The 15,433-nt window shown below is 40.8% G+C and overlaps 2 protein-coding genes across 2 annotated transcripts; one reads left to right on the top strand and one right to left on the bottom strand.

The window, feature by feature from the left end:
• Nucleotides 1–1,455: 1,455 nt before the first annotated feature.
• Nucleotides 1,456–4,746, top strand: LOC129177622 (interleukin-21 receptor). The gene is made up of 8 exons (XM_054768948.1): nt 1,456–1,547; nt 1,622–1,763; nt 1,847–2,049; nt 3,376–3,530; nt 3,595–3,763; nt 3,843–3,948; nt 4,019–4,097; nt 4,155–4,746. Exons 1-8 carry the CDS (start codon nt 1,481–1,483, stop codon nt 4,506–4,508), a joined length of 1,275 nt encoding a protein of 424 aa, XP_054624923.1. The 5' UTR covers nt 1,456–1,480; the 3' UTR covers nt 4,509–4,746.
• Nucleotides 4,622–14,919, bottom strand: ube2ib (ubiquitin-conjugating enzyme E2Ib). Its single transcript, XM_054768950.1, has 7 exons — nt 14,777–14,919; nt 13,225–13,303; nt 11,781–11,864; nt 11,477–11,549; nt 10,398–10,507; nt 7,603–7,682; nt 4,622–5,370 (listed from the first exon to the last, which is right to left on the bottom strand). Exons 2-7 carry the CDS (start codon nt 13,288–13,290, stop codon nt 5,307–5,309), a joined length of 477 nt encoding a protein of 158 aa, XP_054624925.1. The 5' UTR covers nt 13,291–13,303; nt 14,777–14,919; the 3' UTR covers nt 4,622–5,306.
• Nucleotides 14,920–15,433: the final 514 nt, after the last annotated feature.

Below are 15,433 nucleotides of genomic sequence, written 5' to 3'. Positions count from 1 at the left end.
AACAAATCTGCACGCATCTCATTTTGGCAACACTTTGCAAGGCTTTCTACAAAATGTTTCTCACACAACTTTTACACAACTTTTACACAAACACCCCCCCACATAAACCACTACGTCGCACAACGGCAACACTTATGCACAAGATATGACCTGATATCTTCTTGGGTACGGGCACTATGGTCGGTACTGATGCTTGTGTAAGCGACAGGTTGAGTATGTCAGCAAGCACATCAGCTCTGATGAGCAAACCCGAAGTGCACGGCCTGAGATGTTGTCTGGGCCTGCTGCTTTTCGTGGGTTTGTTTTGTTCAGAACCCTGCGTATCTTGTGTTGTACAGGTACCGTACCAAACAGTGATGGCGGCTGTAAGGACACTTTCGATGGTGCATCTGTACTGTAGAAGCAACTCAGGATTGTGGTGGACATGCCAAATTTCCTCAGTCTTCTCAGGAAGTACAGTCTCCTTTGGGACTTCTTGATAATCTGTTGGGTGTTGTGAGACCAGGTGAGGTCCTCGCGGGTGATCAAGACCTCACAGAACATTGTTGGGGCAGCCCTCCCCTCACTGCAAGACATTTATAAATCCAGAGTCCTACGCAGAACACACAACCTCATCAAGGACAGCACACATCCAAACCACTCATTATTCACACTCCTACCGTCAGGCAGACGCTACAGGAGTTTGAAGTCCAGGACCACAAGGCTGGCAAACAGCTTTTACCCACAGGCCATCAGGCTTCTCAACGAAGCGCTCACACACGCCGCATGCAACACACACACACTCATAGCACTTTATTTATTGGTATTAATGTCTGTTCTGTTGTTGTTGCTTAATTTATTGGTATTTATGTTTCTTTTGTTCTTATTCATTTTCTTGTGTTTTCTTTCTTTTTTTGGGAGAATGAACAGAACAAGAATTTCATTGCATAGCAGAACTACCTGTTTTACTCTTGAACTCTTGAATCTGAATCAAGAGATCAGGCTTAAAATGATACATTTAATGTTTTAACAGGCAAAGATAGGTCATGCATTCATTGTAGAAATTCGAAGCTATTTTATGATTATGTAGCTAACAGGCTTGTTTGGCAGACTTAGGGCAAAATTGAAATATAAACAAGTGGTATCCCTCATTTTGTCAATTTCTGCAGACTTTCTATACAAGGGGGGGAAATATTAGAAACTCAGTACAAATGCAGTGCAGTTCATCTACAACCACAATAGTGAACATATTTCAAATTTATAACACCTCTAAAATCAACACTGAGCATGATTACTTTGTAAAGGCTGAATGGTTGGTGTTTAGACGTGTTAAAATGGGGTCTTATGGGAAAGCGAAGATGAATCGCAGAGATTAAAGTCCGTCATGCACATACCTCATTGTCGCCTCAGCAGAGATAAGAAACTGATAACGCCCTCCTCCACGAGTCATGAAAATAAGAGGTAAAAAGAGGCTGAGAGAGTCAGACCAAGACAGCCGGTGATGGATCAGCGTACAGTCGTGCTGTTTCTATTCTACACCTTCCGCATGTATGGACTCTGTTCTACAGGTGATGTCAAGCGTCTTTATTTACAGGCAATATGTCATGTATATTAAGTGAAGAGTGCGCTTTATGCTTTGTAGACATGAGAGACAGCCTTCGGTGTGTGAATGATTTCATGTTCACCATCAACTGCTCCTTGAGCCTAACACCAGCTGACTTCATCTCCACCAACCACCAACTGTCCTACTGGCTGACTTTCAGTCAGGAATATACTGACTCAGAGTAACACTTGTTTAAATTGTTTTATTTATATTTATTTTTAATGATAACTGCTATGACATTCATCTCTCTCCGTCATTGTGCAGCCGATCGTATTCGTGCATGCTGGTAAACACCAGTGGAGGCGTCTACTCCTGCTCTGTGACAACAAACACCACAACAGCAGAGGGCTCTTCTCCCCAGTGCTTTGTGGATTTTGACATCTTTCAGATCTCGCTGTGTAAAAAACAAAGCAATGGCACTGAGCCCTGCCAACCTCTGGATAACAGCTACAGGCCAGCGGCTCACAGTACGGAATCAGCATGACACTTATTTTTTTCCATTAACAGCTGTGGCTGTAGGCGGCCTCCTGATGTAGTTTTTGATTAACATTTTCAATTATGAGTAGTCAGCATCCAGCAGCTTTATCTACCTCTACATGCGCATTAAAATGTTGGTCGCTCTACTCAGCTGTTGGTGCGAAACTCTTGGCGTTACATGTGGCAAACTGTTATTTATGTTGGCTGAGCAATTTGCTCCTTACCGCTATTACAACATTGGTTGTGTTGCATTTCCTGTGAACATTCTCATTCATCCGGCCCATTGCATTGATCACAACTCCACTGATCAGGTTGTCTTAGAAGATGTCACCTCTCATCCTGGCAGGCTTCATTCATGCATGCTCAACAACTAAGTAGGACAGCTCTCAAGGGTCTGAGGGGTTGGCTATCCTGTTAAAGGGATAGTTCAGATGTTTTTACATGAAGTTGTATGACATTCCTGTCAGCAGTGTCATCCAGCAACAGCAACTTACCCCTCACTTGGTCCCCTAAGTCCAGTTCTGGTCGGATTTTGGTGATGGAGAACATAATTCCAGGTAGACGCTGGGGTTACATGAGGAGTTTGGCTCCTCAAAACAATATGCGTTCAAAAGAGTGCTGCTGCGGCCATCTTGCTTACGTGTGTTTTCCACAGCGGAAGAAGATGAGAGCGTCTTCGTCACATACACAAGAATGGACAGGTGACGCAGGGATACGGTGGAAGACAAATATAACGCCAAGCAATTTGTGAGGTCTGATTTTTTTGAGGAGGCATTTTTGTGATGCAAATGTATTACTCTTTTGAACGCAAGAAGCCAAATCCACATGTAACCCCAGCGGCTACTTGGACTACGTTCTTCACCGAAATCCCACCAGAACTGGATTTAGGGGCCCAGGTGGGGGGTACGTTTCTGTTTATAGACTACACTGCTGATGGGAATGTCACATAATCCAAACTATTCCTTTAATGTAGAGGCATGCCCAGACAAGAACGGTTTCTATCTTTTGTGGTGCAAAACAAGTCATTAAGATACAATGGAGTGGGTCCTCTGCCAGCCAACTACAGTTTGGGTGGAATCCCCGCGTTAGCATCCCACTCAGATGCACCAACGGTTCAGTTGCTGCTGTGTTGTGAAATATAACATGCTTGTTCGGAAATGACCACAAGGTCAAATAGAGCTACGTGTTATCATGCACTCCAAATCGTTATTCACGTTAAAAGATGAGTGAAGAATATCAAACTTATTATTCAGGTGGCCATCATTTCCAGAAGCTTTTTGTCTCAGTAGAAGACTGAATGACTACTCTTTTCCCAGTTATACCAAACGCACCATGCTGCCTCACGGCCAGCCACAACTCAAGCCACCACCACTTCACATGGAAAAACACCTATGAGGAATGTCTTTTCTCCAGCTTCAAGGAATGCCTCAGCTATCAGCTGCGTTTGTACAAAAGACAGCACAAACATGATGTAAGGTTGTTTTTTTTAAACACCAGGAAATAAGATCATCCACGTCGGTCCTCTTCTCCTCCAGGTGATATTCCATGACATCAACGCCGACCATGTGTACCCTTCAGTGGAAAATGGTAAATTTGTGGCGGACACGGAATACGCTGCCCAAGTGAGGTCCAGGCCGAGTGCAGATCCTTTTTTCGGAGATTGGAGCGATTGGTCCAGTGAGGTCCGTTGGAGGACGTCCAGCGGTGAGGCTTCCTTCAATTGAGATCACATTTTCAGCTTCATCCAGTTTGAAATCTTCATTAAAATTGTTGCTCTTCTCAGATCAACCAGGCCAAGGCTTACTTTCCAAATACAGCAAGGCTGTCTTAATAACCTTATGTGTCATGGCTACACTCGTCCTGCTTTCGTGCTGTGCTCCATTTCAAAAGTAAGGGGGCAAATTCCCACACAGTACTTCCGAATGACCTTGCTTGATCTTCATAAATGCACACCTGCAGGTGGAGACAAGGTGTCTTCATTCCGACACCGGCACCGTACTTCCAGAGCCTCTATAGTGAGTGCCAAGGAGATTTTCGGGTAAGTCTAGCTTAGTCTTTGAGGAGGAGCGTCCTTAAAAAGTACTTGCGATTACAGAGCTGGGTGGAGGGTCAATCAAACATGACTGCCGTGCTGAAGCCACAAGACATGCTCCAAGCTGACAGCATGAGATCCACACAGGAGAGAACACCACAGCATCACCACCTAGCATGTGAGGGTAGCATATATCAAAACACTGGCGATATCGTATGTGATTCTGCTCCAGTGGGTATCCCTGTGAAACCGGCAACAAACACCAGTCTACGACCTACTGAGGATAAGTCAGCGTGTAGGCCCAGCAGTGTTCCTCCCATCCAGGATGGTCCATCCTGGTACTCTCCTGAATACTGCACAATGAGCGCCTTTCAGCAGCTCCAGCCAACCACAAGAAATGCTCAAATCTTGGTATAAAGCAAATAGGGAGTGTAAATAAAATTGAAAAGGTGCAACTCTACTGCCGTTCCATATGATAGATTGTTCATGGTGTAGAGGTGCATTAACTCGAGCAATAAAGTAAAGAAACCTTTTGTAGAAAGTTTTATTTACGCCAACACATACATGAACAAAGCACCATATAACCTTAAAGTCTGATACAATGGTATGCCTATCTGCCTTGGTCATTACAGCCTTTTATTTATCCCAAAGCAAACACTCCGAATAACAAAAAGCCAGCCAAGGCAGCAGATTCTATCATATGTTACAGCATGCTGAATAGAAAACCTGGAAAATAAGAATTAGAACCATCTAGAGACACTAGTGAAATACAACAGTATAAAAGTGCCATTCATTATACAGCAGTTGAAATACTGACAATGAAATAAGCAGACTTTACATTAAATGTATGGAAAATAGGGGACAAAAAGGAATAGACTCTGAAAGAGGGAAAAAAAAAATCTTCCTTGGGTATGGATGATGGCCATCTTGCATGGCGTTGATGAAACTGTGTCCCTTGCACCACATAAGACAATGTTTAAAAAGAAATGAGGGTGCTGAAGCACCGATCCCCTCTCAGCATTATGCACCAACCGGCAATTGAGAACAAAACAAATCAAAAAAAAAAAAAAAAACAGGTGAAGGGTGTGTGTGGATGGCACAGAATGTGTAGAGTTTAAATAGAAGTCTTTAAGCAAGTCCCGATGTGAGGGGAGCACATTCATTGTGACTGAGCGGGGAGGTGATTCCTTCTGCCACAGCAAGACGCGCCTGTCCTTATGAGGGGGAGAATTTTTTGGCTTGTCCTCGGACTCTTTTTTCGTAATCTACTCTGTTTTGGCTGGAAAACAAAGAAACATCATCAGGGACATCACATCCCATTATGTGCCAAATGAGACAAGGTAGAAGCTGTTGAAGCAAATGGCATGGCTGTTTCTCTTTGACGCCGCCAAGACGCTTCATTCCTGACATGGTGTGAAAGCAACGTCAAAGTCCTCTGCCACAGGAGAAGGCATTTAAGGATCCTATAACGTTTTGGTTGTGTTGCATATGTAGATGTCCAAGTCCACTGATTGGTATATAAGTAGTGAGTGTGGTGGTTGATTGGTGGAGTTGAAAGCTAAGAACATGTGTAATGTGTAGAAGCTTCAAATGAGCATCGGGGTCTCTGTCTGGACGCTACAATACCTTTCATTAGACAAGTCATTACATTGTTCTTTTAGCAAACAAACTAAACAGCCTCATCTTATTGACATGACAACATGTCATTCAGCTCTACATGGCTGTAAGTTTATTTCTCATCTGCTCGCTCTAACGTGGAGGATTGATCGCATTAATTCAATTACCTCTTAATTCTGACTATGTGAACTAATTTGGAGTCGTCATTCTAGTGTTTTCTTTTGCAAAGGTTTGTGAAATATGTGTGTGTGTGTGTGTGTGTGTGTGTGTGTGTGTGTGTGTGTGTGTATATATTATATATATATATATATATATATATATATATAGTGAGTTTAGACACAATTAAAGCCAAGTATGCGTGTCAAGTTGTTTTATTAACATAAATACCTATACTATTTCTACTGTTTTTTTTACATTTTAACGCTTCATGCAAGATGCACAAAAATATGTTACCTAAAAATGGCCTCAAATAAAGTAGGCATAAATAAAGAAAATAAGTTGACATAAATACAAAAAAAAGCCAAATTTAAATTTTGGTAACAAACTTTTAGCTATGCTCAAATCCTCAGCTAATAAAGAACAAAATATGAAGGAGCGCCTGGTTTAAGAAGAAATATTAAAACGTCAGCATCTCAAAAGTACTTTAAATTGAATAGTGTGTGTGTGTGTGTGTGTGTGTATGTATATATATATATATATATATATAAATAAAATATTTTGGTAGACATTTTTAGAAGACCAACCTGTCAACTGCATCAGGCTTAGCAAGTGTCTGTCTGACTTCCTTGTACATTTGTGGTAGAGCTTGTCGCGCTAAATAATTAAATAATTGTGACTGCGACGCTCGCTGGACATAGTGAGTCCATCGTTTTCAGCAGGTTTTTTCCACTGTTGCAACAGGGACCATACCTGTATCTTAGCAATGTAATAGGACGCCTCTTTATAATAGCACACCACTTTGATTTTCTTCTCACGAAGAGCGCGTCAGACAGCACTCAGCTTCACACATTACTCGTATTTAAGTTTGTGGCAAGTTTTAAGGTGGTGAAAAAAACTTTATGCTCTGAATTATAAGTACGTCCACATTACTGAACTACCGCTTATTCCTTGCGGTCACTTTGACTGCAGCCGCTGGCTTCTGCTCTGCCTCTCCTCCCTCCTCCTGCATGCAGGGATGAGGGAGATACAGCACAAATCCAGTCTATATCGATATGGTTGATTTTGATATTGTGCTTAAAGTATAATATCAATATATCGCCCAGCCCTAGTTTAGTGTTTAACAAATAAAATGCCAGTGTTAAATTTACGGTTTCACACTCACGGTTTTTAAAAACTATATTAATAAATCATGCAGTTTCATGGTCAAAACATATGCATATTTAAGCAAATGTTACGCATGTTTTGCCTTAAGCATTTTTAGCATAAAAATGACTAAATGAAGTAAAATACAAAATGTAAGGCATATATTTTAATGTGGGATGATTTGAAACTAACAATTTTTTTATGTTTGAGGCAGCTGTTTTGACTGACATGTTAACATGATCACATTGCTCAACTGAAACTGCTCATTTTCCTCATTAGACGTTTTGATTTGATAGATTTTTCTTCTTGTATTAGTTTATCCTCTTTCTGACAAGCCTCAGATTTTTTTCAAAGATTTAAATCTTAACAGGGTGTCACTCCTCTGAGAGACAAACCATACAGGCAATGAAAATGTGACCATGTTTGCCAACCAAGTATGCAGAATGACACTTGCGCAGGGAGTAGTAAAATAAAATCTGTATAGGCAATGGCCCATGTCGGTACCCAATGGTGCTAGTCATTTCTACAGCTTATTGCATTGCATTTTTTACTTTAACATGCTGTGAGTGAAAAGACGCACAGTATCTCTTACCAGTAGATTGTGTAAGCCTCTGCTTGGGCTGGATCCTGGATATTAGGCTCATTTAGGAGTTCCTGAATACCTAGTAGGATCTGTGGGAGAAATGATCCAGTGAGACAAAGCATCTTTTTAATACTTTTAGTACATAGCCATCAACCCCTTTAAAAAGGTGTCAAGAATTTGGAAGATGACGCCGTGTTAAAAAAAAAACATGAGTATTAACACAGGTGGCTGTGGTTTTCACGAGCTCCACAGGATGGCAGTAGCTGCATGTGAAGTATCGGGAGTGGTCATCAGCTTTATCTACCACCACATGAGCTTGAAAATACAGTTGGGTGTGTAACCTGGCAAACTGTTTACAATAAACTCAGTGGTATTAATGCTGGCTGAGCAATTTGCTGCTTACCGCTATTACAACATTGGTTCTGCTCCTGTTGCGTTAGACAACACAGTGGGTCCCTGCGTATTTGCGATTCAGCATTCGCAACCCCCCCCAAATTTGTTGATTTTCGGTCAAAAATGTTTAACCTTTTTTCCCTTCCGAAATAGGCTGTTTTCCACAGGAAACATCTACCCTAAAGCCTGCTTCAGCATTCGTCACTACGCTGGCCCTTCTGAAGGCATCTTGATTGATTAGCTCTTCAGTAGGCTCCAACACGTGACTTGCAATCCCCCACCAAACAACTCTTTGACTAGCTATTTACTTCCTGCGTAGTATTCACCAATGGTGACCGTGACATCCAGATCTTTGTTGGAGCTCAGTCTTTTATTGTACACGTTACTCTGAAATCGCTCATATTTACATCATGTTCATAACTGCTCGTATTTGTCTATTGTCCATTTTTTTCGCCGAGACGCTCCTCAATTTGTGCTATTGTCTTTGTTTTGGATGACTTTTTGGTGCTTTCTTGGAAGTGGAAAAAAAAAAGAATGGATGTGCACACCTCTCCAAGGTTTGGGAACACAGAGTACGAAAAAAACACAAAAAACAAAAACTGAACAATCACAGCTCTGCGGTCCACGCTGCTGTTGATACTAAGTTAGAATTGTTTCAAGGTTCATGTCAAACTGTCTCAGGATTTGGAGGGGGAGGAGCCAGCTGGCATTGCATTACGTCAGCACCCTGACACCGAAGCATAATTCAGGCTAATGATAATTTATAAATACGTGACAACTACATCTACATAGACTCCTGATCTAAATCTTAAGAGTCACTGGCATCATTGATCAACTTCACTTAAATATGTTCTATATTGCTTGTAATTATGTTGTACGTTCGTTTTCTAAGAGCTTCAAAATGCAAAAAGAAGAAATGGGAGTGAGACCAAAAAAAAAAAAAAAAAAACATTTTGAGTAAGCAATTTATTGCAAAAAAGCCTTAAAAAGGATATTTACAATTTTTTGACATACAGTTGTATGACATCCCCATCAGCAGTGTAGTGCATCAACAGTGACTTTTCCCTCACTTCGTCCCGTGAGCAGAGTTCTGGTCGGTTGTTGTTGTGGAGGAAAGTACTTCCGGCTAACGATATGTGTTCAAAAGAGTAATACATTTGCATCACAAAACAGTTGCTCGCAAAAAACGTCAGACCTCTCAATCGCTTGCCATTATTTTCACGCCGTTCGTATCACTGCTTGCTGCCGCTCGTCCATTGTTGTGTATGTGTTCCAATGTTAACACACGCGAATGAAGACGCGAGAGACCGCTACCATGGCAGAGGTCTTACTCTCCCGTCGTATCACTGTGCGCTGTCGCATGTCTATTGTTGTGTACGTGTTCCACAGCGGATGAAGTCTGCTTCACATCGGAGACTCTCGCGTAGTCATCTGCGCATGTCAACACTGTGGAACACATACACATCAACGGACAGGCGACAATGTGCAGTGATACGACGGGAGAGAAAGAAAGAAACGCCTAGCAACTGAGGTCTGATTTTTTTTTCAAGGAGGCATTTTTGTGATGCAAATGTATTACTCTTTTGAACAAATATTGTTTTGAGAAGCCAAACTCTTAAGTGGCCCCACCAACTAACCGGAACCATGTTCCTCATCACCAAAATCTGACCAGACCTCGGCACACTGGACGAAGTGGGGGTAAGTCACTATTGATTCACTACACTGCTCATGGGGATGTCATACAATTCACTTTAAGGCTTCTGAAGGCTTCATTATGCTACAGAGTCACAGTGCTGGTGCCCACCTCTTAACCTTTCAGCAGAGCTTGACGTGCACCTCCAAAATAATCTAACCTTGCGTCAATGCCAATATGAACCGCAGAGCTGTGACTGGTCAGCTTTTTTTCTACATCTTGTCCTGTATGTCGCCTTTCCTGTTTTTCGCTGCTGCAAAAGTGCCATTTTTAAATTGAATGTACAATAAAAATGTCTGAAGCTCCACATTGATCCAACAACAATCTGAATGTCGCTTCTGTCGCCATTATTCTTTAATACTATACGGGAACCTAAATGGCTAGTCAACGACAGTTGACTTTCACGCTCAGGGAAACACTGCCCCTGGCGTTTTGGCGGAAAATTAGAAGTCACGCACTCAACCTCCGCCGAAGAGCCGCTCAAGATGCTGTAAGACGGGTGAGCGTAGTGACTACGTTGTAGGATGATTGCTAGTATTACTCAAGTTTTTCTACCACCTGCTTTCACTGCTGATCACAAGATCATTAGTGAACATTCTTGTCCATGAAGCCTCCTACTTGAGGCTATGATTTGTGCAGTGCATTATTTACACAGTGCATTGTGATGGAAGAATGAGTGGCAATTTGATTTGTATGATGCAATTTATGTTGTCCAAACCTGCTTTATTGTAATGGCTGGTCTCCAGTCCTTGTCCTCCTCTAGGATAGAAAGGCATACTGTGCCTGATGGGTACACATTTGGATGAAACAGCGGAGGCTCAAATTTACCTAAAAAAAAAAAAAAACAGTGCGTACAACCTACATCAACACCAACAAGAGCTGCTTCAATCAACCTACACTATGCACACATTACAGCAGCTAGTGTTTAAGGGAGAGTTATGATTCTTCACAGGATGTTGTAGGACATCCCCCATCAGCAGTGTAGTGCATCAACGGTGACTTAGCCCCCACTTGGTCCAGTGAGCCCAGTTATGGACAGATTTTGGTGATGAGGAATGCAATTCTGGTTAGTTGCTGGGGCCACTTAAGAGTTTGGCTTCTCAAAACAGCAAGTGTTCAAAAGAGTAATACATTTACTCACATACAGACCTCACAAATCGCTTGCCATTACTTTCTCTCCCGTCGTATTAATGCGTGCTATCACCTCTGCATTGTTGTGTATGTGATGAAGATTGCCGTTCTGAAGATGACCATCTTGTTTATGTATGTGTTCCACAGCGGATGAAGATGCGAGCGCCGCAGCCATCTTCATCACATACACAATGGACAGGCACGCATTGATACGACGAAGTAACACCGAGTGATTTCTGAGGTCTGATTTTTTCTAGGAGGCATTTTTGTGATGCAAATGTATTACTCTTTTGAATGTTTGTTTTGAGAAGCCAAACTCTTTACTTAAGTGGTCCCACCAACTAACCGGAACTATGTTCCTCATCACTGAAATCAGACTAGAACTCTGCTCACGGGACCAAATGGAGGTATGTCACCATTGATGGACTAAACTGCTGATGAGGATGTTTTACAACTTCATGTAAACAAAATCCAAACTATCCCGTTAAGCGACAGCAAAGTTTTGCAAAAAACATGATTCATGCATTTCAAAAGATGGCATCAATATTAGAAAGCACAGGAGCGGTTTGTTACAAGTCACTAAGATTACCTACAGACACTAAAAAGCCAAGGCTGCCTCAGCGGAGTACAAAGTAAACACATCAAAGGAAAGAGGGGGTAACTCACATTTTGGAGGTGATGAAGGATAGTCATCCTTGAACAACATGCGCAGTTTGAAAAGGCCACCTTCCCACGGAGTCTGATGACATGCAATTATATGATCAACTTTTCAAATAAACACTTTACCCTGCCGCCCCCCACCCAAAAAAAAAAAACAGCCACACTTCTCTGGAGCTTTCAAGAACACATTGTATATAGGTAGTGTAAAAACACACAAACATAAGACACATTCATGTCTCTTTAATAAATGACTCATTTAAAAAAAATCCAAAATACATTTAATTGAATTAGGATGATAAAACAACATTACCCCCTTTTTGCCAGGGATAGCACACTCCCAGTTCATCAGATTCATGGTTCCATCTGGGTTTTTTGTTGGTACAGCAACAAATCCCTGAAGAGAGTACAAATAGTAAATTAAAAGGGCAAATAGATGAAGCCAAGAAACGAGTTTGTTGCCCTTTATTGAACAGAATATACAAAACAAGGCACTTTGAATCCTACACATTCAAAAATTACAGGGTGATCAATTTACATGTCATCTATGTAAACTACAACAAATACGAATGCAAGATAAAAGGTAAATAAAATAGTGAATTGAGTAGGAATGATGAAGTATCTGACTATCGTAATATTTTAACATTACGATGGATAATAATAATCGGATTTGTATCATTGTACAAAAATAGCCACTATAAACTTCTTACACCATTCCTCAGTCTGTTTCACATGTCATCCAGGAGCTCCACACAAGTGGCAGAAAATTGGGCAGAAGTCACAGGAAGCCTATCAACTTTTCTTAAACTAAAAGTGTGGACTCACTTTGGCCTTCATAGCAAGCTACGACAACGCTGGATAAGAACTTTGCAGTATTTAAGAAGTGTGTCACCAAAGTACGACACATGGTCGGCACGACAAACATGCACAGGCACCTCGTTCGTTGCCACGCTCTGATAAAACTGTGCCTGTGAAGGCAAATTCTTCTTTCAAATCCTAAAAACACATGTTCAGTTTACTTTTTTTTTTTTTACTGTCAACATTGTCCTCATGCAGCTCAGCTTTATCCAGGTCACGCAGTCAGTGTCTGCCTTTCAAGCAGCTCCATCTACTACTCCTATACTACACCAAATATGGATTTTCACTTCTTAATAGAAGCTTCTACTCAATATATTTGATCTACATGTGAGACATGAGATGCTGCGTTTTGTGAAAGTGTCAGTTGTCAGACAGCTAAGGTTTTTTTTTTGTTGTTTAAAAAAAAAAAAATCCAGTTTACAGTTAGGTTGCACTAACATCATTGTTTTTGCATGATTGCCAAAAAATATAAATATGAAATTAGTTTTTTTTGTTTCACGCTATCGCCGTATGAAAATATCATGATCGTGAGCCATGTATCGCAAATCGTATCGTAAAGCCTTAAAATCGAGACAATTACTGAATAGAAAAGACAAGCAAATAAAAATAATGATTCAAGCTGGGCTGGCCTAAATAAAATCCTATGTATTTAACAATGACCATAAGTTAAGAGCTCTTTTATCTTCTAATATCTAAAATGACATGTTTAATAATTTATCATTCCTCCAATAGGAGAAATTAGGTTTTACTTACAAGAATCTAATAAATGAAAATTCCCTGACAAAAAGAACCACCATTAATAACCACTTCTTGGTTAGAGCTTTTAGGGAAAATACCAAACTTATAGCCAAACATAATAATCAGAAGACAAAAACAAGTGTTGAAAAGAGTTTACTTACAAAAGGGTGGTCTTTCCGCCATGCCTTGCGCTCCTGTGCAAGCCGGCTCAATGCAATGCCAGACATGATTTGTAGACTCCTGTAATAGGGAGGGAAAGCATGTTTTAGGACAAGGGTGTCCAAAGTGCTGCCTGGGTGCTATTCGCAGCCCGCGGTTTGTTTATTGGCCTGCGACAAATTGTGTAAAATTAAAAGTACAATTAAACCAATAAAAAACAGAAAAAAATGTTAAAAAAAAACACACAATGCAAGAAAAATCTGAATGTTTACACTAACGACGCAAAGCTTTGTCTTTAAATTGTACATTTATCGTTCCATTATATCGTTTTCCTTAACTGCTAAAAAATAAACACTATAATAATGCATCCTAGACCTGAATGAATGAAACATTCTTATTAAAATACTTTGTCCTGTACATTGTTGAATGTGCTGACAACAAAATCACACAAAAATGATTGTTCAATGTGCTGACAAAAGTCACAAAAATGTATCAATGTAAATCTCATTTATTATCATCATCATTATTGGGGGTGTCTTGCTGTCCACCTGTTGTCTATTTCGTTTGCACAACAGCATGTGAACAGCATGTCAATCTGTGTTGCTTCTTAAGTGGACAGCTTCATTTCACAGACATTGTGATTGATTATGTGTTCCCTGTATTTGTTTGAGCAGGTTATAAAAACGGTGACAATTAACATAATCAAATGTGAGGAAACAAAATATTCTATGAATCAATGTGTAAAAGATATGGTGTGAATGAATTGCCAGACGTAGATACGGAGAAATGGGTAGGATTAAATAAACTCTGTTTCTTCCTACTCCTTTTCGGACATGTTGAACCACAATTGACGAGCTAATTGTGAACATACGTGAACATACCATTGTTGTCAAATAACCAACATAGCTTTGCGACTTGGTTTAAAACCCGAGGTATGAACAAACTTTTTGGTTACGAATGACAGTTTGGATCGATGTGCCTATGGCGCTATGTTACTAGCCAAGTTAGCTCCCTGTGGTTAGCATGTACACAATCTCCAGGCTTACAGGCTATGCCGTCCTGGTGCGTTTTCATTCAAAAATGACTCAAAGAAAACATTGCTCTCAATTATTACTTCATCTTTGTGTCAAAGCCGCTTCAACGGAGGCAAAGTGCCCAAGCTAATTGATTAGCAGGCTCGCGGGTTAGCTTGAAAAGCTAACTCATGTGCGCCAGAACAGTGCTAACGCTGTGCACCTACAGGCGCAGTTCGCGACTGTCACGGCCTGATGCAGCACAAAAATGGCGCAAATGCACTTGATTTGACCACATTCTGCCAAAGAGAAACGAATGCACAGAATTACTCGTAGGTCGTAAATAAGTCTTCCATGAGATGTTCAACGGCAATGCTGGACATTGTGTCAAAAGAAAAACTATAACGTAGACAAAGAACATCGGCGGCCGGGCGCACGTTAGTGCATTATCAAACTCGCGAAAATGGCGCAAAGGGAAGCAGCCAATGTGTCTTTCTACTCGACAAAACTATCATGTTGTGTCATCGAGGTGTGCTCCTACCTTTCAGTGTGGTTACGCTGGCTCAGGGAACTAAACCGTGTAAATTATTTTTGTTCGAATGGTGTTAAACCTTGTAAAGTTTCCCTCCTGAAAAAAACACCCGCTCCGACTCAAGCCAGACTCAAAGACGGCGGAGCGAAATTTCATCGGTCGCTCACTTCCGCCTTTGTTTAAATACCCATGGGAAAAGCAACCTGGGTCTTTTGTGTGTTTTTGTTTGTAAACCATTTAAAATCTCAGTGGCTGTCCTATTCAGGACACTTAATTATTTTGTTTTATTCTAGTAGTATAGTTGGCATTTTTTGATTTTTTGAATCATCTTTGTTTAACAGGTGTCGATTCTCAAACCTTCTGAGTATGAAGTGAAAACAAACGGTATATTTGAGGGGGAAAAAAGCTTTTGGTGCACTTATCTGTAGTGTTTGTGCCTTTAGAAATACATTCACATTACCCAGCAGGTACACCACTTTCCAATCTCAGGAAACGCTGACGAATATGTATCTTATCTTGCTTCAAAGTCTTTGCACCGAACTCGAGGCCGGTAACCTAAACGGCGCCTGATACATTTGAACATTTTAAGGTGGATTTATACAATAAAATCTATTAAGCCAACAAGATCGACTTGGTATTGTGACACTAAATTTCATTATCGGGATG

This window comes from Dunckerocampus dactyliophorus, chromosome 2, assembly GCF_027744805.1.
Source record: "Dunckerocampus dactyliophorus isolate RoL2022-P2 chromosome 2, RoL_Ddac_1.1, whole genome shotgun sequence".
Taxonomy (NCBI): domain Eukaryota; kingdom Metazoa; phylum Chordata; class Actinopteri; order Syngnathiformes; family Syngnathidae; genus Dunckerocampus; species Dunckerocampus dactyliophorus.
Note: the sequence above shows the minus strand (reverse complement) of the source record. Positions and strands in the feature narration are given on the sequence as shown.

Bases quoted from the DNA above. Each gene is read 5' to 3' on its own strand.
- LOC129177622 (XM_054768948.1), top strand. From the start codon at position 1,481: ATGGATCAGCGTACAGTCGTGCTGTTTCTATTCTACACCTTCCGCATG. The intron at 3,949-4,018 runs GTAAGGGGGCAA...GCACACCTGCAG, and splicing joins TGCTGTGCTCCATTTCAAAA to GTGGAGACAAGGTGTCTTCA. The intron at 4,098-4,154 runs GTAAGTCTAGCT...TTGCGATTACAG, and splicing joins AGTGCCAAGGAGATTTTCGG to AGCTGGGTGGAGGGTCAATC.
- ube2ib (XM_054768950.1), bottom strand. From the start codon at position 13,290: ATGTCTGGCATTGCATTGAGCCGGCTTGCACAGGAGCGCAAGGCATGG. The intron at 11,550-11,780 runs GTAATGTTGTTT...GCATGTCATCAG, and splicing joins CTATCCCTGGCAAAAAGGGG to ACTCCGTGGGAAGGTGGCCT. The intron at 7,683-10,397 runs GTTTGGACAACA...TTTCTCCCACAG, and splicing joins CAGCCATTACAATAAAGCAG to ATCCTACTAGGTATTCAGGA.